General features: G+C 38.9%; 1 protein-coding gene across 1 annotated transcript in view; it reads right to left on the reverse strand.

The window, feature by feature from the left end:
- Window positions 1-27,204, reverse strand: part of LOC126417162 (dynein axonemal heavy chain 2) — a 959,377-nt gene that overhangs the window by 629,438 nt on the left and 302,735 nt on the right. The window contains 4 exon segments of the mRNA XM_050085060.1: window positions 1,381-1,519; window positions 13,422-13,533; window positions 16,565-16,716; window positions 16,862-16,985. Coding sequence (XP_049941017.1) covers window positions 1,381-1,519; window positions 13,422-13,533; window positions 16,565-16,716; window positions 16,862-16,985 — 527 coding nt within the window.

Here is a 27,204-nt window from a genome sequence, read left to right on the forward strand (position 1 = left end):
TCTAGTACGAGTCTGATGCTTGCCATAAGCATTGGCCTGTTTGCAACAAATGTCAAAAGAAAGGCCACATTGCATTCATGCGTAACTCCTCTTCAAACAAGGGAGACACAGTAGTATCAATGGACATAACGCGTATCTCTACAATGACTGCCTCCCCAAACAAATTGTTTGTTGACTTACATGTGTTTAGTTAACTGCTGAAAATACAAGTGGACACAGGAGCAGCAGTGACTTTAGTAAACACACAAAAGTACATGGACTTGCCACCCCCCACCCCTCCCTCCCTCCGTCCCACCAACCAACAGAAGTTTCACAGGAGTTGGTTAGCTACAATAAACAGTAGAGTCCGATCCTATGTTAGTTCTCTGCTCCTGTCTCTTACAAATCTGTTCTTCACCCTCTCACCTCCCTTGTTGTTGATCAGTCTCATGCTGCAGACATGTTTCAGTTAGATATGTTTAACACTTTTGGCTTCTCCACTGCCAATGAGGTAAGTCGTCAGATCGAGTTCCGTATCAGCAGCTGGAGTGCCTCTGCATTGAGTTTTTGTCTTTGTTTTCACCTAGGCTTGGTTGTGCTACCAGTTTCCAAGCCCACATTACCATGAAAAGAGTCCAGCTGCCCTCACATTTTCAGGCGCAGGAGTACATGTTGCATTGTACAAATATGAGGCATCTTTCTCAGTGATAATATTCATCACAAACATTTTCTATAAAATGGTACTATTTTATACAGCAGGGATTGTGAAATTATAAATACAACAGTATACACTTGTAAAGTTAATGGTGTATATGATCTGAGATGACATCTGCTCTATCTCATTTATAAAGGACTTGTACTCTGATGAACATCAAACTACGAATCTTGAGTGTCCCTGACAATCAGCAAATGTGTTAGTAAAAGGTGTGACATCAAACACAGTAGAAAATCAGAGGCCATGGTTGGCTGTTTCAGATGCTTTTAAATGTATTTTGAAAAAAGGAAGGAGGCTTAATGTTTAACATCCAATTGCAAATGAGGTCATTAGAGAAGGCAAAGGTATTACAATACTTCCTTGCATGCTGTAGTCTAACTGATGGGATTAAAAGCAATGAAAGGGAACACATTATCCATAATTATACTCTTCCTTTATAATTCTGCACAATAATCAGTGAGGATCTTGGTTCATATGTATCACAATTTTGTTCCATTTAGTGTTTGCTCCATCTAAAAACTTTCATTTAGATAATTTATTTCTTACTTCTAATAAAATTTATTTCTTGTTTCAACACATTAATTAAGAAAATTATTTACAGAACCATGACTTAAATAAATTCTATTCAACATAGTTCTCAAATTATAACCCTGAAAATCTCCACAGAGCTGTAAAATGAAACTCACCCTTCTCTGTTGTTGCACGCAATGCATTCTTTTCTTTATACATCTTGAACATGAGGTCTTTCCATATATTAGTTGCTTTATCATATTCATCTGTCTCCTTTGGAAGCTGCTTTCTTATATCTTCACCAGAAAATATGTTCTGAAAATCAGAGTAATAGAAAGTACACTAACAATGTCTATTATTCATTAAACCAACCACAAACAATAAATAATTGGCCTTGGCAACATTGATCACAATAACAACACCACTGATTGTACTTGGTGCAATTATAGAATATAGCATCTGAATCAATTTCATTATTAGTTCCTAAGACACATTGAAAGTAACTAATGCTACCATTTCTCTTATAGATAAACCCAATATTGTTGCATCTTCAACTTTTGTGGTCCTGTCGTTCTCGGTTGTGGACATACCACAACAATGCAATAATAATGATGTATAACTTTCACAACAAAAGGCAATATTATAATACACAATGTATTATTATCAATGATTCACATACTCAAAATGTGATAAAGTTAAGAATAGCAGTGATGCTCTTAATTATGTGTTTTATATAGTAAAAGTTGGTGTCAGCAACCAGAGACAAGGGCCACGTGTGTGTGAGCTGCATTTGTGTGTGTGTGTGTGTGTGTGTGTGCGTGTTTTTTGTCTGTTTTAGAAGAAAGCCTTCTGGCTGAAAGCTTACGTGTTTATCAGCACTTAACCTTTCTGCTACATTGTGAGTAGCAATCTATCTTTTTCATAATATTGTCAAAAGTTGGTAATGATCATTATGAAGTGCAATGGAAACTCATAAGAGTGTAACCACAGTTGGTTTTAAGCACTGGGTATTTCTAACACTACAGCACTTTTTCCTCAATTACTAAATCATATGCACATCAAGTTTGCTTTGAATAGTTCCAGAGCTACTCTACTCATCTGCAACAGTGCTAGGTATGTCATACGTGCACTAGTTTAGGTTGAAATTGCTCAGAGCACTCCACAAATAGGAAGGTTATCTTGTTGACAGAGATGTCATTAGAGTTAGAGTTAAAGCTTGTTATAGGGAAAGATGAGGAAGGAAATGTGACATACCACCTTTAGAGGAACCATCTTGGCATTTGCTAACAGAACTGTGTTCTGCCTTTTTGAAGACAATTGGGAGGACTCTTTGTACATAGACAGCAAGCAACTATCTCCACATGATTTATTTAGCATCTAGTCATCCATCACAAACAATAGTACAAACTCCCCAGACTGGCTTGCGTGAAGAGGAAACACCTGGAATTCAACCAGTATCATGGACATGGGTTTCTCTTGACTGGTAAGTTCACTGGCACATAATGATCATCATAGAAGGGTCTGAAGGTAGCCAGGTATCAATGCTTGTCCAAGACATGCAGTTCCATAATTTCAACTGGTAAGTCTTGTTTTCGGAGAGTATCATGTATAGATGGTGGACATCTCTCACCACAATCAAGGGCAATTTCAGGGGTGTTCCAACTTACTGTCCACCCCTAAGGCCAACATCTTGAACACTGGTACATCTATGGTAACACTAACATGCATCATGACATGCCAAACCTTGGGAACACATCCCTCCAGCATGAAGGAATAAATTGAATGGCGCAGCCTGTGATATCAGCTACCAAGAACTTGACTGAGTATGTTTGGAACCAACTGAAACATGCAGTGAATTGGTGCTGGAATCCACCATGTACAATGGAGGACTTTGGAGGGCAACTGTCAAAGAGTGAGAGGTTTGAGAAGCAACATTTCAACCACCTTGTTGATAGCAAGTGCAGCACGATCCAAGCCTGTTGCAATTCACAGTGTAGAGCAACACAATATTAAATGCAACCCAGCAGTAAATTCTGATTTCATCGATACACACTTGAAAACATACTGCCTTTATTTCAATCACAGCAGTTATGAGAGGGAGGGGAAGAGAGAGAGAGAGAGAGAGAGAGAGAGAGAGAGAGAGAGGCTGGGAGGGAGGGAGGGAGGAGTAGGAAAGGAGGGAGAGAGAGAGAGAGAAATAAATTAATAAAAACAGTTTTAAACTTAAATCTTAGAATTCATATTCTTTACAATTTAATGGAAATGGACAGATAAAAAATCTACTCACCAAGTGGCAGCAGGGGAACATGCACACACAAAAGGATTTAACTTTTACAAGCTTTCAGAGCTAGTGGCTCCTTCGTCTGGCAGAAGAGTTGAAGGGGAAGGAAGAAGGGTGAAGGAAAAGGACTGGAGAGGTTTAGGGAAAGGGGGTACAGTTCAGAAAAGTCACCCAGAACCCCAGCTCATGGGAGACTTACTGGACGAGATGTGAAGGAAAGACTGATTGTTGGGGACTGTACTGGATGAGATTTGAAAACCTGACACCTTAAAGGTGGAAGACAGGGTAATACGCAAGACAGAGATTACTACTAAAACATCATTTATGAGTTAATAAGAGTGAAAAGCTAAGTCCGTTTTATGCAACAGGGATGGGGGAGGGGGGGGGGGGGCAAAAAAGAGACAAGTCAAAAAAATGACAGATGTAGAAAACTAAAATGGAGTGAAGAAAGCAGTAGTTACTGTGAAGAAATGCTGAGATGGAAGGAATTAACACAAATTAATGCCAGGTGGGTGGCAAGAACCAAGGACATGTTGTAGCACTATTTCCCACCTGCAGAGTTCTGAGAAACTGGTGTCGGGGGGGGAAGAATCCAAATGGTGAACCAGGCATCGAGATCATGACTGTCATGTTGTACAGTATGCTCCGCAATAGGATGTTGTGTGTTACCTGTATACACCTTCTGCCTACACCCATTCATCCTGACTGATAACTGGGTGGTAGTAATGCAGATGTAAACGACCGCAATTCAGCTTATTACATTATAAGGCAATGACACAGAAAACACACGATTAACAAAACACATGAAATTTAATTGGGCTTTACCGAGAGTAACAAAATTTCAGAAAACAAAATCAACAGTGAGATTCATACTACTGCCATTACACACTCGGTGTAAAAAAAAAATCATGCAAATTTGTAGAGTTATCAGAGAGGAGAATTTTATCTTTACGAAAAGCAATTTGTAAGTGTACCAAGTTCATAGTTTTAAGTAACTCACAGCTGACCTAATACTGATAACAAAAATGTTTGTAACATTATTATATGTACATTGCCAAATTTCAAATGCATCAAAATGTAAAATTTATTAATACAAACAAATCTTTAGTTTGTAACTTCATAAACTACCATATTCAGAAGAATAATCTGTATGATGTCCCGAAATCTAAGGATTATACTTGATTATTCGACATTGAATAAATATTATTATTATTAAAGAGAAACACTTTCGTTATGTGACAAATATGCTACAAGTGCACCTTTATTCCGCTAGCGATCTTCAAACAGTATGATGATGGACTTCCCTTAGGCAAACATTCACAGCTGTTTCATCCATTGGAATCTTATTTGCAACACAATAACATTTTACTGCTATGAAGGGTAAGTTTTCACTACTGCTGGTGTGTCAAAGTCATCAGATAAATATTACATTCTTATTGCTTATGTTATGTTGTATTTATGTGAAAGTTTTACAGGTTCTTGATAGCTGACTACACACTAGTTGAGTTAGCTGACAAGCATTTCATTTGTGAGGAGGCATAATGCAACAGTCAAGAAGCAAGATGCCTGTATACAGAACAATTTCCTGGGAGGAAGTCACCAAATCATGTCACACTTCATACATGGTGGCCATTTTTGTGAAACAGAATCCCTTAGATCAGATCAAAGGTAAACTGTTACATCTTGCAGCGAGTGAACTGATCTGTTTCAGGAAGCTATGTTACAGTGAACTGAGGACAACCCCAGTACCAGTACACAATCCACAGCCAAGTAACGAAATATCTGCAGTGCCAATATGTAGAATGTCAGCATCAGTTGATTGGTCAAGATGTACATCCAGAAAGATTGAAATATGTCGTAGCAACACACAGTTTTAAAACTGGAAATAAGGAAATGACCTCAAACTATAGATGCATCTTCCTCCATTGAACATTCTTAAAAATATTTGAGAAGCAAAGTTAAAAACAGTACTGAACCTTTTAACAACAGCTCTCTCTGGCTTCTGTAAAGGCTCTTGATAGGCTTTTGATGATTTCATGAACTCACTTGTCATAGAAATAGACAAGAAAAATTATGCTTGATAACTAAAGACAAAGTAGACCTTGCACAGATGTGTGTCTATGGTGCATTTATACACAAAATTATCTTCTCCTGTCTTGGTCTCACATTATTTCTTCTAGTTACATGTTTTGGAATATTGCCATCATCAGATGTGCCATAAGACAAAAAAGAAAGAAACATGTCACTGAGGTGTAAACGGACATCAGTTACAGGTCCATCCTCAGTTAACATCTGTCGCAATCTGCCTCAAAGAAGGGCCTTCGAAAGCTGTGTATAACTGTTTAGCCAACTGTGATATCAGACATGTCACTTTTCTGACAATACAAAATTTTGTTATTATTACGCTCCACGCATGTTCCTCCCATGTAAAATCACTCTGAAACCTCTTCAGAATAATTTTGTGGTCACTCTGTCTTCTATGAAAGATATTTTATCTGGATGGACTACTTTGCTTCTCCCAACGTTAAAGACCAGGGACAAGTCCAACCCCTGTTGCTAAAGATTTTTTTTTTATCAAAAAAAATTAATAATAGTAATAATAATAATAAACTGCATCTTACTTTTAGTTTCTCACCTAAGTATTCCTGTGACAAGTTTTGGAACATTCCTGATGCTCTTACTTCCCCCACACCTGGAGACTTTGTCTCTTCGCCAGGCACACCAACCCTCCCATTACAATCGCCAAACCTGACTGCAACACAATTCCATGATTCCTCATGAATTAAAATTCAAATAACTCATGATCCACTTGATCGATTTTGATCTGGACGGCACCATTTAATTTCAGATTAAACAAAGACTATGGTTAGGATATGCTCATCCTAAGTTATTCTCTTATGCTGCTTGTCAGATTACAGATTTCTTCTTTCTGAATTGAGCGTGGTCAGTGAAATAACATATCACTGCCACGTCTTAGAATAGAAGTTTAGATGGACAGAGACAGTTGCAAATGTATAACCAGGAAACTTTTCTGATGTTTTTAATCAGATTATGGCCTCTCTCAATCAATTAAAGACTACTAATACAGGTTTGTCAAATACACTACAAGCTGATATCATAAACCAGTAGACCTTAGATTAACATAAAAATGAACTGAGTTCAAGCTGATCTCAGGAATCAGTGTTGTCTGAATGTTAAGCTCATATTATTTTGCCAAGAGCTAGGATCACTGTGACTAGCACAATTTCGTAGAGCAATTCAAGTTCACCTGCTATCTTCACAACTTAGTGACACTACAAAAGAATGGATTTTGGTGAAAAAAGACAAATACTAAAAAAAAAATTGTTAACAGTCCCACACTGTTGTACTTTGAAATAATATTCTTGCACTGGAATTCAAATAACAAGTGGTTCCACAAGAATTCTTGGTGTGACTCATAATTAATATGAAAAATTTTTAAAGCATTTCATAGACACTTTGTGGCAGAGTAAGGCAAAGAAATGTAAATTATTTGCAGTGAACAGTAAAGTATATGGAGTTGGGCAGTAGCCAATAATGGCTTGAACATGTCTTAGAAGAATGCTCTTTAGGCGTAAATGGTAGTAACTACACAATCTGTATTAAATTTACAACCAGCAAACATGTACTCAAACTGCTATGACAACTACACATGTATGGATAAACAGAATCAGGAATCGCATGTAAATCAGTGACCAAAGTCATGTACAATGGCCGATAGTTAAATGAAGTTCTATCTTGATGTCTCAGTAGTTAAGTGCTAGATTATGTGCAGACTGTTTTGAGACCACATTGAGAACACGGCACATACAAATCTTTGTTTGGTATAACTTTATGATATCTTTCATTTTTTTTAATATTATTATTTTTATTGTTATTATTGTGATTGTAAGTGAGTTAACTGATACATTTTGCATATGCATAAGAATGCTGGTAAGGTCTTGGTGTTCAATACCAGGTCAGACCAAGAATTTCTTTTTCTCTTTCTCTTTCTCTTTCTCTCTCTCTCTCTCTCTCTCTCTCTCTCTCTATCTATCTTTCCTTCTAATCCCCCTCCCCCTCCCCTTTTCTTTCACCTCTGTCAATGTTTGTTACCGTGCAAATATAGAGACTTTTGTCCACCGAGAAAGGTGCCTAAATCCACGCCCCTTGGTATGCTGTAAGTACATTTCCATCATGCTCAGCAGCTTACTGAAAGCCTGACATGACATCAACAATGTCTACTGTTTGATTTCACAGTCAAATTGCCCATGCCACCTAATGGTCAATGTCAGTTGGTCATTCTGCTGAACAATGTATTCCCTGTGATATTGGTTATAAAGATAATTACGATGACCACCCACCTGAATACACTGCTTCCTATTTTCATAGTGTTCTGTGCCACTGTGGTGAGCAGCATTCTGTATACAATGACTTTATACACTGAGATTATAATGTCTATTTTTATTCACTTTATGGACATCTGACTAGATGTTTTTTGGTTAAGGAGGTGGCTGCTGAAGATTTTCTTTCTCTTCTTTTCGTTCATTTTTGTAACACAAAACCTTTAATGATAAGTGTTGTGTATTTGCCATATAGGATCAACATTGGTAATCATAGAATGATAATCATATTGATAGCTGATTTAGTGGTGTTGCTGAGCACATCCCAAACTAATTTAGAACAGCACTGAGCTTCATTCAGCTGATCCAAGTTTAGTGTTATGTAACACAGCAAACTTGTTATAGAAGTTCATTTTCTGAACTAAGAAAAAAATTCATCTTCAGTCAGCTTTTAGTGTACCGTTTTCTAATCTAATTCTTTCAGAGCTGCCTGATGTAATTTGACTAAATTGCATTATCATTGTTTTCTTTTTATTGATATTCATCTTACAACTTTTTTCAAGACACTTTCCACTCTGTTCAACTAATCTTCCAAGTAATTTGCTATCAATGATAGAATTTCTTCACCCTGAACTGTAATTCCTTTTCCAGTTTTCTCTTTTGTTTCCTCTACTGTTTACTTAATGTACATACTGAATAACATTGGGGATAAAATGTAAACATATCTCACTTCTTTCTGAGCCACTTCTTGCCTTTCATGTCCTTTAACTCATAACTACTGTGTAGTTTCTTTATAAATTGTACGTAACTTTTCACTAGTTGTACTTTATAATGTATTCTACTCAACACTGTGAAAATATTTCTGTAAATCTGCACTTGCTATAAATGTAGGTTTGCCTTTCTGCAGTCTGTCTTCTAAAATAAGTCATGAGGTCAGCATTCCCTCATGTCTTCCAACATTTCTGAGAAATCCAAATTGATTTCCTATGTCATAAGCCACCGTGAATAATTCACATTAGTATTTTCAGCTATGACTTACTGAAAAGATGCTTCGGCAATATTCACACCTGTACCCACTTGCCCTCTTTGGAATTTGGATTATTACATTCTTCTTGAAGTTTGGTGGTATTTTGCCTTTCTAATAAATCTTGCAAAGCAGGTGGAACAGTTTTATCATAGTTTGTTCTCCCAAGGTTCTAAATGATGTCATAGCAAAGTGTGGCAACATTAAATAGGTAGTGTCATATGGATAGCCTAAACTTAAAAGAAGAGATTATCTCAAAATTCCCTGATTGGGCAGCTGGTGAAAGGGGGATTACTTTAGAATTGCAAATCTTACGTACATGGAACTGTAGGGTCAATGCATGATGGTGGCATTTGCAGAGTATAGAAGTGTTAAAATACACAACGGAAGCCAGCAGTGAATAGTGTTTGGAATTACAGTATAAAATAGTAGTAAACAGAAATTAGTTTTCAGAAATTTTAAAGCAGGTGAAAGATGTAACACAAAATAATCAGTTTTTATGTGAGGTAGAAAGAGAGGTAGGGAATGGTGGAAGATATAAATGATACTGAATACGCAGGAGTGGGAAGTAAAATTCTGATCAAATAAGTAGTCCATGTTCTGATAGCTGCTGCTGGCAAAAATTATGCAGTAATTCTGAAACATGACATGAATCCTATGATACGGCAGTAGCAGTGTTACACATGTAAGAGTTTCTAAATTCATTGAGATGAATCTCACAAATGGATTCTGATACAACAACAAAAAATGCTGAAATTCCTTAGGACTTTGAATAGATACTTCTGTTAAGTCCAAAGGAATTCCAGTGTTACTTGTGGGTGTACCAGAAACTAGTATCCCAAAACAAAGATGACTGGAGAGAGTTAGCTGTGCTGCAAAAAAGTTTGTACTATAATTAATGGAATGAAAATTGTTTAATTGCTATAGTCACTGATAATTAACACAGGACTGAAAGTGGATGGGAAGGCACATATTAATCATTGTTCTGTGATGATACAGAAGTAAGTGATTTGTATGGCAAAGAAAATGAAGTCAGATGAAAAAAAAATCAGCAAAAGCAACAGCTAGCCTCAAGCTTTTGAATTTTGAAGCTAATCAGAAGGACGAACCAAAAGAAACAGACAATACAGAAGTATAAAAAGAGGAAACAGATCCCTGGATAATGATCAAGTGAAGTACTTTTGTCAAGACAGTGATAGTTATGAATAGTTTACAGTAATGGGCACTGAACTAACACCCCCCCCCCCCCCCCCAAATGAACCATGGACCTTACCATCATGGCCTGCATGACTGATTATCATTTATTGGTTATGAACATTGGCTTACACAGAGAATGTAGAAATGTATTCTGGTACAAAAGATGAGTAAATATATTAAAAGTTTCTACTCACCATGCAGTGGAGATGCTGGGTCACAGTGCTGAGTCACAGATAGGAGCAACAAAAAGACTGTTACACATAGCTTTCACCCAAACAGGTCTACATTAGAACATACAAAAACACACACACACAGACATGCACACAAAAGCAACTCACACACACATGACCACGGTCTCTGGCTGCCAAGGCCAGACTAGTGTGTGTGTGTGTGTGTGTGTGTGTGTGTGTGTGTGTGTGTGTGTGTGTTTTGTTGGTTCTGAGGAAGGCCTATCTCACTGAAAGCTTTGTTTGACAGTCTCTTTGTTGTGCTTGTCTGCAACTCAGCATCACTACTATTAGGAAAAACTAGCGACTTTGCAATTATTTATTAATTTTTATGATTTTGTAATCACAATTAATTGATCTTTCATGTGTTTTTTGTATTTTAGACTCAAGAAGATAGTGACTGACTGGTTCTGAATGGTACCATAACCTGCTGTTGTACACAATTGCAAGATTTATCATAAACAGTGGTGAAATTAAGAGATTTAGATCCAATGAGATGTCACTGTTGCTAGTTAGTAGAGGAATCAGTGAAAGATAGAAATAACTCATTTTTATCCAATGCCAAACTGTCTGCAGTACCACTGTACAGTAGTACAAGACACATTCAAAAAGTAAGGATCATTTTCTCATACTTAAATGTTACCAGCTCATCAGATAGATGAATGAATGCAGCAAGAACTGTTGTTGGTTTACAAAGTCACAGAAGTTAGTTTTTTGATTCAATAGTTGTCTGACTTATGGCAAACAATAACAGCTTCAAAAATCATTGCATCTAACAGTTGAAAATTGTGTGTTGTAATTTAATTTTTGTGTGCACAAGAGTCCACAAGTGCTCAAATTTATCAGTAGTTGTGCCCGGTTTATGAGCTTACAGTACTGAGAGAAGGAAAGATTAGACAGTGGTGTTGCATCTTTAGAATTGACCACTCAAATGTGCTTAATGCATAGTGGAGTGGTGAGCCCCGTATCCAGACTGATGAAATCATAGAAGTGGACCACAAACTGTGATCTGATCAATGATTCATTATTTGTACTCTGGATGATGAATATCCCATACTGGATATACCACTATTTATACAACTGTCACGGAAAATCTTTGATATCAGAAATTGAGAGAATGTAGGCACCAAAACTGCTTGCCTACCAACACAAAGAACACAGACTGTAAATAAAAAAAAGCAGATGAAAAATTCCAGATTGCTATTGACAACCGGGAGATGATTTGTTATCCCATGTTTTTGTGGGTGACAAGACATGGAAATCCTTAACCACACAAAATCAAGAAAACAGTCAATGTGAGGGTACCACTAAATTATGCCAGAAGAGAAAAAAATTAAGTCATCTCCTGTTCAATTCAAAAAATATTGGTTAACATTTACGGGAGTGAAAAGTGGGTTCTTTTGCTTGATTTCATGGAACATGGTTCTATTACTGCTATTTCACAAAACGTGGTTCAACTATAACTGATGTGTGCTGTGAACTGTTTGCCAAACTGAGAACCAGTGACTCATCAACTCTTCTTCCACTTGAAACAATGGCTTGGTGGACAATGGTTTGAATATTATGAAAGAAGACTGTTGGTTTCAATAGGTTCAGTTCTCATGAGAAGAAGTTCTATGCAGAGGAGTTGAATAAGTTAGTCTAACATTTCAAAAAGGAATTGCAAGTCTCTCTTCTGTACAGGTGGATTCAATTTTGTATGTGTTGTAGTGTTTCGAGAATTTCTGTGTAAATTCTAGAACCACTCAGCATTCTACCATCTTGAACACATGATATTTTAGAAGTGAGTGTAGGATGATACAATCCTACCTACTGTGCGTCACATGTTTGTGTGTACAGGTTTGAAATTCAGCTGCAAGAAGAACGTAGACGAGGGGGTCGAATGGCAACGATAAATATTTGTCAGGCGATCCATGGAAGTTTTAGTGAAAGTATACAAAAAACCATGGAGCTCCCATGTTATTCTGCGCTAATTGTGTCAGCGACCATTGTTATACCAACAAGAACAGTTGAGAAGGTACTCTTGAGAAAACTTTTGTCTTAGTCTTGTTGAAGGGAGGACATGTATTCTGATTCATGTTGATAATGGACATGGTGTTTAAACCAAATTTCTCTTACGTGTAAATTAGTTTGTTTTTGATGTTTGGTGACACGAGAGACTTACTAAACAGTATATATTTAATGTGAAGGGTGGGTTTTGTAATATGTCTTAAGTTTAAATATACATCATTAGTTAACGCAAATGAAACTTCGTACGTCTACAAATTTTTATAAGTAGAAAGAGTCTTCGGAAATTCCTGTACCTAGCAGCATACTTCGGAGAAGAAGTGAAAGAGAGTTTGCAGCAGCAGGCTAACCAGCAAGGAAGGTCGGCCAAGCATCTCAAGGAAGTCATCTGGGAAAAGAAGTGGGAGTTAGTAAATCTACTTCACACTTAAATCATCATCCAAGCCATTAGAGTGTGCCCAAATCAGACACTGAAGTCATTAAGTAACAGAATTTTGAGAACAAAATTGGGGCAAATCTGTCTTAGATCAATCAGTACAAATTGATATATAGTTGTGGAAGTTTAAATTATAATTTAAACATTTAATCTGGGAAAGATTTCCTTTTGGGACTGCAGTAATCCTAGAATCATAGAACACTTACTTAGCCTCCTTGTTAGTAGAAAATTCCAGCTTGTGTAAGGACTGAAGCTTTATCCACACCAGACAGAGATATAGGAGAATGGTTCTGTAACTTGGGATGACGAGTAGCATATGAGAGCACAGTCAGAAAATGTTAGTAAAGGAATCAGCCGAAGTCAGATGGAATCAACTCATTCCTACCTAATACCAAACTGTTTACAGTAGCACTGAACGTAGCGCAAAGTCTGCCTTATAGTGTGTCCAAATTATGCTTTGTTACTCTTGGACAGTTGGTGAAAGTCATTACCAGGGTTGTGTAATTGACCGTTAAGGAATGTGGTGACCTGAGTGAGACAAGAGCCTACACATCTGACACATCATGAGAAGTTGCAACAGGACAGAATGCCACAGTTTGCCAGACTCAACACAGAGGCTGATATCCCATAAAAATATATGTTTGAATTAGTGCTTCTCATGTTTTAGCTATCTGCTATTGAAGAGTGATAAATATAATTACTTACCTCCAAATAAAGCCACTGCCTTTGAACAAGCAAAACTAGTTCCAAAGTCTCCATGATTAAGGAAAGTGTACGTTCCCAATAATCCACTTCTTTTGCAAATGCCTCCACAAATCTGCAGAGAAAAGAAATTAATTATCATGTATTAGACAATAACATCATATATTAGACAATAACAGTTAATGAGAAAAGCTCTCTGGCACTTCTCTTTTTCACTATGGTCCATGGGCAAAGTACAGAAGGGACAATGGTTAGAATTCAATGATCCATAAAATTCTGATATTTAACAGTAATATATTTCAGACTTCTATCACAAATTGTGGAAGTACATCAGTACATTTAAAACATTGATACACATTAAATCATACACTATTTATGAAATATATGCAGAAGAACTCAATGGATGACAGAGATTCTTTGATAATGCTACATACTGCTGCTTTATTAACAACTGCACTTTTATTTTATTATGGAATTGGTTCGTCGACATTTGCCTTCACAATAGTTAAAAGAGTATTTTATAGAGATGCCTGTAAAACCTAACTTAGATACATAATTACCGTATGAAATTGTGATGAATGATAAAGGCTTTGTTCACTTTTGATGATAAGGTACATTCTTGCTCAAATGACGTAATAAGAAATTGGATTAGAAGCAGCTTTCAATAGTATATTATCATGTTTTCTCTCATGATGGAGAAAACTTACTTAAGGGCCACAGAGAGGAATCATTCCTATCCAGTCAACATCTAAAATTCATTGTCTGGTTCCCATTTACTAATGGCATTTTCATGATCTGGACTCATGGCATGGAAAACCTTTGCTCTTTCCTGCTAACTGTGACAGCTATCCCAAATTCTCTTTATCTGGAACTTCTCAATTCATCAAGCCACATTCCTCAATGTCGATATCCACAAACACATCTGTTTTTATAATGCATCCCCAACCTAAACAGCACCTCCACTTTGACATCCGTTACCCACTGCATGTTAAAAAGTCTCTTCCTTACAGTCTTATCACACATCGATGCTGCACCTGCAGTGGAGTTTTCAAAATATACCAATAACCTTAAGCCATCAGCACACGGACCGTGCAACCGAAAGTTGAGCGTTGAGCAAGCCAAGTATCTGTTGGAATAGCACATTCAAGAGTCTTTCCAAATGTGCAGAGCAATATCTAGCATGTCAGATATTCTGAGTGTGCGTCTGAGCATTGACCAATCAGATGGCACAATGCCACCTACGTCCCATGCACATCACCTCCCTTCAGTACAGAGTTGTGAGGCGCCATATTGGCATTCATTTCAAGCCTATAAGTATATATGATGTTTCTGGGAACCAGCAAATTGAGAATCACTGGAAAACCCACTGTTAACTATGTGATTCATTCCAATAAAATAATGAGAAACATCATATTCGTGGCAAAAGAATTATTGTAACTTGTGTATTATGTGAGTATGCTAGTTGAAGGCAGCAACACACTGAAGATCCACCCGAAACACCAAAGTGGTGAAGATATAAATTGATTAATCTTACAGTATATCACAGTTACGATATTTCAAAGTGCTTTACATTTCATGGTTAAACTTTTTAGTAAATTTTATTACTTATTACTAAACTCACAGTTTCCTCAGTTTCCATACTGCTGTGTATTTTGCCATTTTTCAACTTGGTGTTTAAATAAAGCAGTGCTTTCTGAGAAAGGACTAAGGGTATCCTACCAATAAATTATGTTAGCTTTCTTTTCCTCTGCTGTCACATGAACATTTATTTCTTATTTAACCATAACTATATATTCTCATACATAATGTTTGTGACTGTTAACTTTCAAATAACATTGCACATCATAGCACTAACAAACCATTAAAAAAGTAATCAACTTGTGCTGTTTTAATTAGTCAATCCAAATTCATCCCAGAATTTGCACTGCACTTAGTTCATGCAGTTCACCTGCTGCTGTCCCTACTCCATTTCCCTGCAGATTTTTAATTTTTAATTCATTATTGTTGCCCAAAATTAAATGCACCATACTTGTGCTTGATCTCCCTTTACTATTTTAGAGCTTGAGGCCTTGGAATGCATTTTATCTGTGATTTCTTGATTGCAGTCAGTAGCTCATTGTTGGCTGCAGATTGAAAAATGTAATGGTCATTTTACGTAGTTCTCTGGCCAGTCCCGTCCTTTGAAAATACATTGTGTTTATGGTGAATGTTGGTAATGTATGATACTATCAATGTGATGAGGTAGAGGAAAACAAGTTATGCTAAGGCAAAATACCAGGTGCAAAATGCACAACAGTATGTGTAGTAAGATAACCATTCTTCAAGTGTTGAGCATCACTCACGTATAAAAAAAAAGATATTAGCACTGTACGTTCATTTCCAAATTTGTGTTTACTATCAGAGTGCAATGCGTAAGTACATGCATGCACATGCACACACTTCCATGTTGTATTGGTTCGTAGGAAAAGGCAAGGATAACCGCTGCAAGCGCCCACAAAAGATGTATTTTTCTATGCCAGAAGGCGAGAACAAATAATAAAGACATCATTCAATTTTTTGTCATTTTGTGTCTTGAGTTTTAGTGGAGAGAGGACATGTTTGGATATGAGATGTGTGTAGTAGCTTTCCTGCCTTGAGTGAGACAAGACTCTCAGGTGAGGGACACATTAGTGAGGTACGTTCAGCGTACACCATCTTCTGGATGTCTGCTTGTGTCTGTATGTGTGGATGGATATGTGCGTGTGTGCGAGTGTATACCTGTCCTTTTTTCCCCCTAAGGTAAGTCTTTCCGCTCCCGGGATTGGAATGACTCCTTACCCTCTCCCTTAAAACCCACATCCTTTCGTCTTTCCCTCTCCTTCCTTCTTTCCTGATGAGGCAACAGTTTGTTGCGAAAGCTTGAATTTTGTGTGTATGTTTGTGTTTGTTCGTGTGTCTGTCGACCTGCCACACTTTCATTTGGTAAGTCACATCATCTTTGTTTTTAGACATATATTTCCTACGTGGAATGTTTCTAACTCTATATATATATATATATATATAAAATTTGGACAATGTGTGTGCACATACATGAGCACACACACACACCCTAATAAGAATATAATTTAATCTATTACTTAAAAATAACAGTAAATTGAGTTATATACCTAGTTGATTTCATTGCTGATAATGCGACCTGATTCTCCTCTAGTGCCTGACCAACTTCATCAATACTCTTCAGTCTGAAAACTCCTTTGTCTTTGTGAGGTACCATATCCAATTCCATAGTCCTCCATATCTCAGTTATTTGTTTCAGACCCTGCAGAAATTTCACATTGAATTCCATTGTCTTATGTATTATTTTGTATGTATTATTGTATTTTGTATGTATTATTGTATTATCCACTGCTATGAAACCCAGTAAATTAAAGTATCAAAAAGTCATAAAAAATTATAGCACTTACAGTTTCAATTGATAATTCCATTGCAGCTGCATTTGAAATTTCGTTTATATGCTCTGCATAGTTCTGAAATTTCAATTCCATTATCACATCAAGTGTGAAATCTGGTGAATCTTGATCGAAATCACTGAAGATATAAGAATGGCATAGGTTTAAAATTAGAACACCAGGTGATATAAAAATTATACTGTTTATGTTATATGAAATGCATTTTCCAGTACATTTTAAATTTTCAGAAAGAAAGTACATAAAGATTTTCAGTTACTTCAAATAACTCACTTTCTGTATGCCCATACACTGATCAGCCAGAACATCATGACCATCGAACTACTATCAATATAAACCCATTGAGGGGATAACAGTGTCACTTGGCAAGGAATGACGGCTAGTCAGACACATGGGCAGTGAGCGTGCTGTCCATGTGTAGACTGTGGAAGCCATCCAATCTATTTTAATTTAACCAAGTACAAACTGTGGTGGCCCAGAGGCTTGGCATGGGAATTTTAGAAACTGCATGACTTGTGGGGTGTTTGAGGAGTGCTGTGGTGAGTGTCTTCAGCAAGTGGAGAAACCAAGGTGAAACCACATTCAGACGTAATGAGGTTGGGCGGCTACCCCTCATTACAGATGTAGCACATTGTAGGCAGATTAGATTAGATTAGATTAATACTTGTTCCATAGATCATGAATACAACACTTCGTAATGATGTGGAACGCGTCAGGTTAATAAAAGATGTCTGTACAAGATATTACATTACACAAAATATTGCATGACACTAATGTTTAAGTTGGTTTTTTTCCCCCTTAATTTATATCTAAAAATTCAGCCAATGAGTAGAAGGAGTTGTCATCTAGAAATTCTTTTAATTTATTTTTAAATGTTGGTTGGCTATCTGTCAGGCTTTTGATGCTGTTTGGTAGGTGACCAAAGACTTTTGTGGCAGCATAATTTACCCCATTCTGTGCCAAAGTCAGATTTAACCCTGCATAGTGAAGATCATCCTTTCTCCTGGTGTTATAGCCATGCACACTGCTATTACTTTTGAACTGGGTTGAATTATTAACAACAAATTTCGTAAGTGAATATATATATTGTGAGGTTACTGTGAGGATCCCTAGATCCTTAAATAGATGTCTGCAGGATGACCGTGGGTGGGCTCCAGCAATTATTCTGATTACACGTTTTTGAGCAATGAATACTTTTCTACTCAACGATGAATTACCCCAGAATATGATGCCATACGAAAGCAGTGAATGAAAGTAGGCATAGTAAGCTAATTTACTGAGATTCTTATCACCAAAATATGCAATAACCCTAATAGCATACGTAGCTGAACTCAGACGTTTCAGCAGACCATCAATGTGTTGCTTCCAGTTTAACCTCTCATAAATGGACACACCTACAAATTTTGAAAATTCTACCTTAGCTACAGACTTCTGTTCAAAGTCTATATTTATTACTGGAGTTGTGCCATTTACTGTACGGAACTGTATATACTGTGTTTTATCAAAATTTAAAGAGAGTCCGTTTGCTGAGAACCACTTAATAATTTTGTGAAAAACATCATTTACAATTACATCACTTAGTTCTTGGTTTTTGGATGTCATTACTATACTTGTATCATCAGCAAAAAGAACTAACTTTGCATCTTCATCAATGTGGAATGGCAAGTCATTAATGTATATCAAGAACGGTAAAGGACCTAAGTCGGAACCCTGTGGGACCCCGTACTTGATAGCCCCCCCAGTTTGAGGAATCAGCTGTTGTTTTAACATTACATGAACCACTTATTTCAACTTTCTGCATTCTTCCAGTTAAGTATGAGTTAAATCATTCGTGCACTGCCCCCCTCAAACCATAATGATGTAGCTTATCTAAAAGAATTCCATGATTTACACAATCAAAGGCCTTTGAGAGATCACAAAAAATACCAATGGGTGATGTCCAGTTATTCAGAGCATTTAATATTTGATCAGTGAAAGTGTGAAACTGGTAAAACAAAACAGGCAGCTAACTTTGGTAGATATAACATCAGACTTTAATGTTGAGCAGAGTACAAGTGTGTCTGAACACACAGTGCACCGAACACTCCTAAAGACGGGCTTCCACAGCCGACCACCTATGTATGTGCCAATGTTAACACCATGATGTCAGCAACTACAACTGAAATGGTCATGTGACCACTGGCACTGGATGTTGGCACAGTGGCAGCACACTGCACGATCTGATGAATCCCAATTCCTTCTTCATCATGCCGATGGGAGGGCATGAATCCATCGTCTTTCAGGAGTATAGCTCCTGACAACTGTACTTTAAGACGGAAGAAAGCAGGTTGTGGCTCTATTATGCCCTGGGAACATTAACATGGGCATCCATGAGCCCAGTGGAGCTTCTGTACGACACTATGATGGCCAAGGAATATTGCATACTGGTTGCAGACCACATACACTCCTTCACGATCATCGTGTTTCTCAACGACAGTGAATTTTTTCAACAAGATAATGCATCATGTCACAAGGCCAGGAGTGTGATGGGAATGGTTCCAGGAACACAGCAGCAAGTTCCAGCTGATGTGCTGGTCCTCCTACTTGTCGGATCTGAACCCATTTGAACACATTTGGGATGTAACTGAATGTGGCACTTGGGCTAATTGTCTCCCTCCCAGGAATTTATGAGAATTAGGTGATTTGTGTGAGCAGACGTGGTGCTATCTCTCCAGCAACCTACCAAGGCCTAATTGTTTCCATTCCATGATGTGTTGCTGCTATTATCAGTGCCAAAGGTGGACATTCTGGCTGTTAGGTAGGTGGTCATAGTGTTCTGGCTGATCAGTGTAGAAACATGATTATAAAACAGATGTACACCAGTTTTCAATTTCCATACACCACAAAATACAAGTTTCAGAACTGTATTAAAACTTATAAAATAACCTGAAATGAAATAGGTTCAGTGTAAAGAATTCACATCATCCAACTCTTGCTTCAGTTCTGAGTTGCCCAAGAAAGATATGACCTTACAAGACAGTTAGATTTACTGTACATGTTTCTTAATAAAACAATATTGTGAAGAAGACAGTTAAAAAAAAAGAGTAGAGGAAAAAGCATAAAAGAACAGAATATTGACACAATTTGAGAGATAATGGCAAGGCAAGGGAATTTATCAATAAGCTCCAAAACAGATTTGAGTCTATAAAATGGAGCACAATCTTGACAATGAAGGCCCATGGGAAATGATAAAACAAACATGAAAGAAGCAGCAGTAGAAGTGCATGGGAAAGGAAAAAGAAGGAAGAAAAATCCATGTTTCTCAGAAGAATACGAGTAAAATCTTAAATGAAGAGGAGTACTGAAGGAAAAAACCTTGATGAAAATTCCAATGAAAGCAAAGCAGCATATGAAAATGCTAATACAGAAAACCAATCATTTTCTCAGACCAAAAAAGAAAGAGTAGAATAAGTGGAAAATCTAATTAAAAAAGCAGAACTGAAAAAAAAAAAAAACAGGGGATGCGAGAGTTTTACAGATCAATTATGTTTTTCAGAAAATGATATGTACTGCAGATGTATGGCATTAAACATAAAAATGGTAATACATTTTCAGAAAAAGCAAAAGGTATGGAAGCCTGAAAGGAATATTTTGAGGAACATTTAAATGTTGAAGATGGAAGTACAGAACTTGAGGAACAACATAAATATCAGAATGTAGTTGCCTTAGTTGCACCACTGACAATGGAATAGGTAGCAGATACAATCAAAATGCTAAAAAACACAAAGCTCCAGGAGAGGCATAATAAGAGCTGAACTGCTTAAAATGGGAGGAAATACACTTGCAAAACAAATACACAAACCTGAGACAACTTTTGGAATGAAGAAAGACTGCCAGTTGAGTGGAAAGAAGTAATCACAGTACTAGTCCCTAAAAAGGGAGAAAAACAATAATGCAGAAATTACAGAGGCATCTCATTAATTAGCACAAACTACAAAGTGTTCTCCTAGATTATTCAGAAAAGATTGGAACCATATTTAAAAGAGGTAACAGATGAGATTTAAGTAGGATTTACAAAAAATCAATACACCACTGATCAGATATTTGGTCAAAAGTGGCCACACCCAAATTTTGGGAAAAAAAAGACAATGTTGTTTCTTGATTTTAAGAGAGAAGTTTAAAACACCAAAGAAGAGTATAAATCTTGTAAATGTTACACTGCAAAGCTCAAAAAGTACTGTGAAAATAAAAATAGGAAATATTTATGGAAGATTTCTTCGCTTCTTGGAGGAACATAGACATATCAAAGTATTAATGTTCCACAACAATGTTTACTTTTTAGTGCATTATGAACTGGCTTTTGGCTTCTTAGGCCATCATCCGATAACTTAATACCAAACAAATAGTCCACACAACTTCAACGAGAATTTGTAGCTTTACAAAGATATGCGTATTTTATGAATATATCAATACAAAACACAAGCATAATGTAATATTATAAATAAATCTTATATTACAGTGTATTCAGATATTAAATCTATGCAAATGTATGAGCCAAAAATATTCTACAAGTGAGTAATGACACAGGCTACTATGACTTATGGACAGATTGGTGTTTCTAATGAACAGACCGAATAAAGGAAGGGGAAGAAAGACTTCCGTGGAATGTGGGTGTGAAACAGTTACAACAAGCTTATTATCTAATGGTGAGAGAAATAATAACTAGCTGCTATTTTAATTAGGGTGAGTAATGGAACTGTGTTTGGTCATTAAGGATCAGGTCAGGATTCTTTGATTGGTGTTTATTAATGCCCAGAATTTCAAGTAATGTTAGTTTTCTGCCTGTGGGCAGCAAAGGTAGAATCCCTCTTGAAATATACCGAGGGTCTGACTGAGGCCTTCAGAGACCGTAATTACCCTCCCAACCTTGTACAAAAATAAATCTTCTGTGCCTCAGCTCTCCAGTCAGCCACCACTTCCCGAAGTCCCACTGTCCGGCCACAGAGGAGCATTCTCCTCATGACTCAGTACCACCCAGGACTGGAGCAACTGAATCACATTCTCCACCAAGGTTTTGACAACCTTTCTCCATGCCCTGAAGTGAGGGATGTCCTAACCACTATCCTTCCAAAACCCAAAACCTACCACAGTAGTATTCCACAGCCCGCTGGAACTACACAATAATCTATTCATGGGCTGTCACTTTCTGACAGCCTTTTTGTTGTTCCTGTCTGCTACTCAGCATCTCCGCTATATGGTGAGTAGCAACTATCCTTTTCATTATACTGTTACAATATTAAAAGCTGGACATACTGATCAGGAAGAAAGCGGATGGCACGCTGGGCCATTCAGTATATAGAAAAAAGACGTACACAGACCTGTACCTCCATGCAACCAGCTGTCACCATCCGGCGCAACGCCAGTCAGTACTGACCACCTTGGTACATAGGGCGCACATCATTTGTGACAAAGAAAGCCTCTCAGATGAATTACACCACCTAAGAGAGGTATTTCGAAAAAACGGGTACAGTGAAACTAGATTGGCAGGGCTTTCAAGAGGAGACAAGCTGACAAATTTCAGGAAGAGGAAGAGGAAGTTAACAAGGGACTCGCCTTTCTTCCATATTTGGGGCCCACATCAGCCAAAATCGGGAAGCTATTAAGAAAAGCAAGCAGAAATACCGTCTTCCGACCACCGCCGAAGACGAAAGAGCTGCTGGGCTCAGCAAAAGACCCACTCAGACTAAACGCACCTGGTATATACAACATTGCCTGCGAATGTGGTGTGTAGTACATCGGTCAAACGCAGCGCTGCATCTCTAAAAGGTGCGAGGAACACATCAGGCATGTTCGACTTGGACAGATAGAGAAATCTGCTGTAGCTGAACATAGCATCAAAGAAAACCACACCTTTGATTTCGAAAACACCAGGGTGCTGTGCCGAGCCGGGAGCTATTGGGATAGTGTCATTAAAGAATCAATAGAAATACGGGTCCACGAGAATCTTGTGAACAGGGACGAAGGCTATCAACTGAGCACGGCCTGGAATCCAGCATTAGCCGCAATACGCCAGGAATGCAACAAGAACCGTCCAGCTCACGAGACGCGATCAGAATGCTCTGACGGAGACACGAACGGCGCACCCGCTTCCCCCTCCACCCCGCCCGCCGGCTCCTCTGGACCCAGCCTCCCACGGCCAGGTGGTGGGGGGCACACCGCAGGTATAAAGGGACCGGCATCCGCAAAGTCTCGGCACTTCGCCAGAAGATGATGAGTATGTCACTCGTCGAAACGTCGCAGTTTGAAGACACCGCCACCCGGCTGGAAGCCCGAGAACTCTTCGCCATTAAAAGCTTTGTTTTTATGATACAAAGCACACAGTAGCTGACCACAGAACTGTTACAGAACATCACAAGCAAGCCGTAAACATAAGGCACAAAAGTGAGAGTGATAATGTAAGTGAACACAAATAACAAGTAGGAGTGATCCATGTCAAGTGGTATTATTTCAGAAATGTTCTCAAGTCAGTCATCTCAGATTTTGATCAGATTTTGTATGCAAGTTTGTTAAATGATCAAAGGAAGATATATAAATTTCTAGGCAGCAAAATTTCAATATTTTGTGAGTAGGAGCCTCTTAAATGAACATTTCAAAAATTTTGACACTGCTTGAAGTGCTGTGTTTCATTGAATAACGTGGTACAAGAGTAAAATTTGGGTGTATAATGTTGTTATATTATTCATTATTTATATTATTTTCATTGTTATGTTATTAAAATTTGGCAGGATGATTGAACAGTTTTCACTGTGCACAATCTGCCATCATATGCCAATAAATTTTACCATGACAAAACTGCATTCAAGTTCTTATAAAAGAAGTCACTTTTAAACAATTTTATCCCAACAGAAACACTAAATCCATACTTGCATCAACTGTAGTGTCACGAAACTGTTGGTGACACTTGTTTCCTGTAATCTCCAACCCAATTTCTGTACAAGCTATTTTACAGATTTTATTACACATTAAAATATGTCAAAGAATGGAAAATCCAGTATGACAATATTATGAAAAGGGCAGACTGCTACTCACCACATAAAGGAATGTTGAGTCACAGAGAGGCACAACAAAATGACTGCTAAACAAATGAGTTTTTGACCAAAAGACTTTCTTTTAAGATACACAACGCACACACATTCACACAAGCACAATTCAAACACACATGGCTACTATCTCTGGCCAATGGTCCAGCCTTGGTGGCCAGAGACAGTGGCCTTGTGTGTGTGATGTGTGCTTGGGTGAAGGTGTGTGTGTGTGTGTGTGTGTGTGTGTGTGTGTGTTACATATTTTAGAGGAAGGCTTTTTGGCTGAAAGCTCACATGCTTAGCAGTTTTTTGCTGTGCTTTTCTGTGACTCAACATCTCCTTTATATAGTGAGTCCCCGTCCACCCTTTTCATAATATTGACATCAAAATACATGTTTGTTATGTCACTACAGAAATTGTACTTTTCTCTTATCATGTAATGGTTGATCAAGGGGAGAGTGAGTGACACCTCAGAGGCTGGTCAAATATCTGGTCACAAGCTGTAAAGAGCCAAGGTCACTGTTCTTCAGGTCAATGCTCGCATACTATCCCAGTCTTTTCCATGAGATTTTTATTGTAATTCATGTCTTTATGTTAATGGAACTGGTTTGAGGTAAGTCCAGTTTGAAGAGAGTCCAGGTTAGTTAACTTTAATGTACAAAGCTTATAACACCAATAAATAACAATAATGGAAATTCCTGATAGAAAAATACACTCCTGGAAATGGAAAAAAGAACACATTGACACCGGTGTGTCAGACCCACCATACTTGCTCCGGACACTGCGAGAGGGCTGTACAAGCAATGATCACATGCACGGCACAGCGGACACACCAGGAACCGCGGTGTTGGCCGTCGAATGGCGCTAGCTGCGCAGCATTTGTGCACCGCTGCCGTCAGTGTCAGCCAGTTTGCCGTGGCATACGGAGCTCCATCGCAGTCTTTAACACTGGTAGCATGCCGCGACAGCGTGGACGTGAACCGTATGTGCAGTTGACGGACTTTGAGCGAGGCCGTATAGTGGGCATGCAGGAGGCCGGGTGGACGTACCGCGGAATTGCTCAACACGTGGGGCGTGAGGTCTCCACAGTACATCGATGTTGTCGCCAGTGGTCGGCGGAAGGTGCACATGCCCGTCGACCTGGGACCGGACCGCAGCGACGCACGGATGCACGCCAAGACCGTAGGATCCTATGCAGTGCCGTAGGGGACCGCACCGCCACTTCCCAGCAAATTAGGGACACTGTTGCTCCTGGGGTATCGGCGAGGACCATTCGCAACCGTCTCCATGAAGCTGGGCTACGGTCCCGCACACCGTTAGGCCGTCTTCCGCTCACGCCCCAACATCGTGCAGCCCGCCTCCAGTGGTGTCGCGACAGGTGTGAATGGAGGGACGAATGGAGACGTGTCGTCTTCAGCGATGAGAGTCGCTTCTGCCTTGGTGCCAATGATGGTCGTATGCGTGTTTGGCGCCATGCAGGTGAGCGCCACAATCAGGACTGCATACGACCGAGGCACACAGGGCCAACACCCGGCATCATGGTGTGGGGAGCGATCTCCTACACTGGCCGTACACCACTGGTGATCATCGAGAGGACACTGAATAGTGCACGGTACATCCAAACCGTCATCGAACCCATCGTTCTACCATTCCTAGACCGGCAAGGGAACTTGCTGTTCCAACAGGACAATGCACGTCCGCATGTATCCCGTGCCACCCAACGTGCTCTAGAAGGTGTAAGTCAACTACCCTGGCCAGCAAGATCTCCGGATCTGTCCCCCATTGAGCATGTTTGGGACTGGATGAAGCGTCGTCTCACGCGGTCTGCACGTCCAGCACGAACGCTGGTGCAACTGAGGCGCCAGGTGGAAATGGCATGGCAAGCCGTTCCACAGGACTACATCCAGCATCTCTATGATCGTCTCCATGGCAGAATAGCAGCCTGCATTGCTGCGAAAGGTGGATATACACTGTACTAGTGCCGACATTGTGCATGCTCTGTTGCCTGTGTCTATGTGCCTGTGGTTCTGTCAGTGTGATCATGTGATGTATCTGACCCCAGGAATGTGTCAATAAAGTTTCCCCTTCCTGGGACAATGAATTCACGGTGTTCTTATTTCAATTTCCAGGAGTGTATGTAAAATGAGAGAAAGGCAACTATTCACCAACAGTGGACCAATGCATGGAGCACAGAGGCACATAACAGGAAACAGCATCCACAATAATTCTTCAGTTTCTCCTGGCGTATTTGTTGACTGAATAGTCCACAAGTGTACTGCCAGTTCATAGTGTCCAAGGACACAATACTTCTGCAATCAGACATGTCAACATCGTCACATGTGCTGATAAACTGAGCTCTTGAGTGTGCACAGATGACCTATATCCCCTAGCATCATGAGCTGTTTCCACCATGGTCTGGGCTCAAGGCTGCACATCGGCAGTCAAGGAGATTGGCATCTGTGGTAGCATTGATATAGGTGCTCTGTCTGCCCTGGTCGCTAGACTGTTTTGTTTGCTGAGAGACATCTTAATTAAACTCAGCGCTGGTTCCTTAGCCTTGCTAAGATTATAGCTGCAAGCTTGGTTGATGAGATCGTCCCTGATGTGAATTTCTTTGGCCTCTCTAATGACACTGTCCCAGTATTTCGAAGTCTATGTCTTGGTATAGATATGTTCACACCCCACTGTGTGATTGTTGAACCAGCAGTTCTTTGTGACTGCTGATTTGTTGGGGTACATAAGTCGAGTGTGCCTCTGGTTTTCTCGGTAATGATCTTTGAGGGTGCACACTGTCTGTCCAATATATGTCCTTCAACATTAACACAGAATCTGGTATATGTTGGCCTTCCACAAATGGAGATAATCTTTGATGCTGCCTAGTAATGCTCTTGTTTTATCGGACAGGCAAAACACATTTTACTCAATGTTTCTTCAATAAGCATCTGATTTTTCCCAATAGTGCACTAGTGTATGGTACAAAGGCAGTGTGGCTGCCTCTTCCTCAACGACTTCTGTCTCCACAGTTTGTACTGTTGTGGTAAGGTGGAGAGTGTGCCTAATCTGTCATTCTGGGCACCCTTTTTTAAGGAATACAGTTCTGAGGTGTTCCACCTCCTGGGGCAGACTCTTTGTGTCTGAGATGGTGCACACCCTGTGTACTATTGTTGCTAGTGCCCCTTTCCTCTGCAAAGGGTGGTGGCAGCTGTTTGCAAATACAGGTTAATGTGTGTTTTCTTCCAATACACACCATGGTCTAGGGTGTCATCAGCGCTTCTTTTG

This window comes from Schistocerca serialis, chromosome 8 (assembly GCF_023864345.2).
Source record: "Schistocerca serialis cubense isolate TAMUIC-IGC-003099 chromosome 8, iqSchSeri2.2, whole genome shotgun sequence".
NCBI classification, from domain to species: Eukaryota; Metazoa; Arthropoda; class Insecta; order Orthoptera; family Acrididae; genus Schistocerca; species Schistocerca serialis.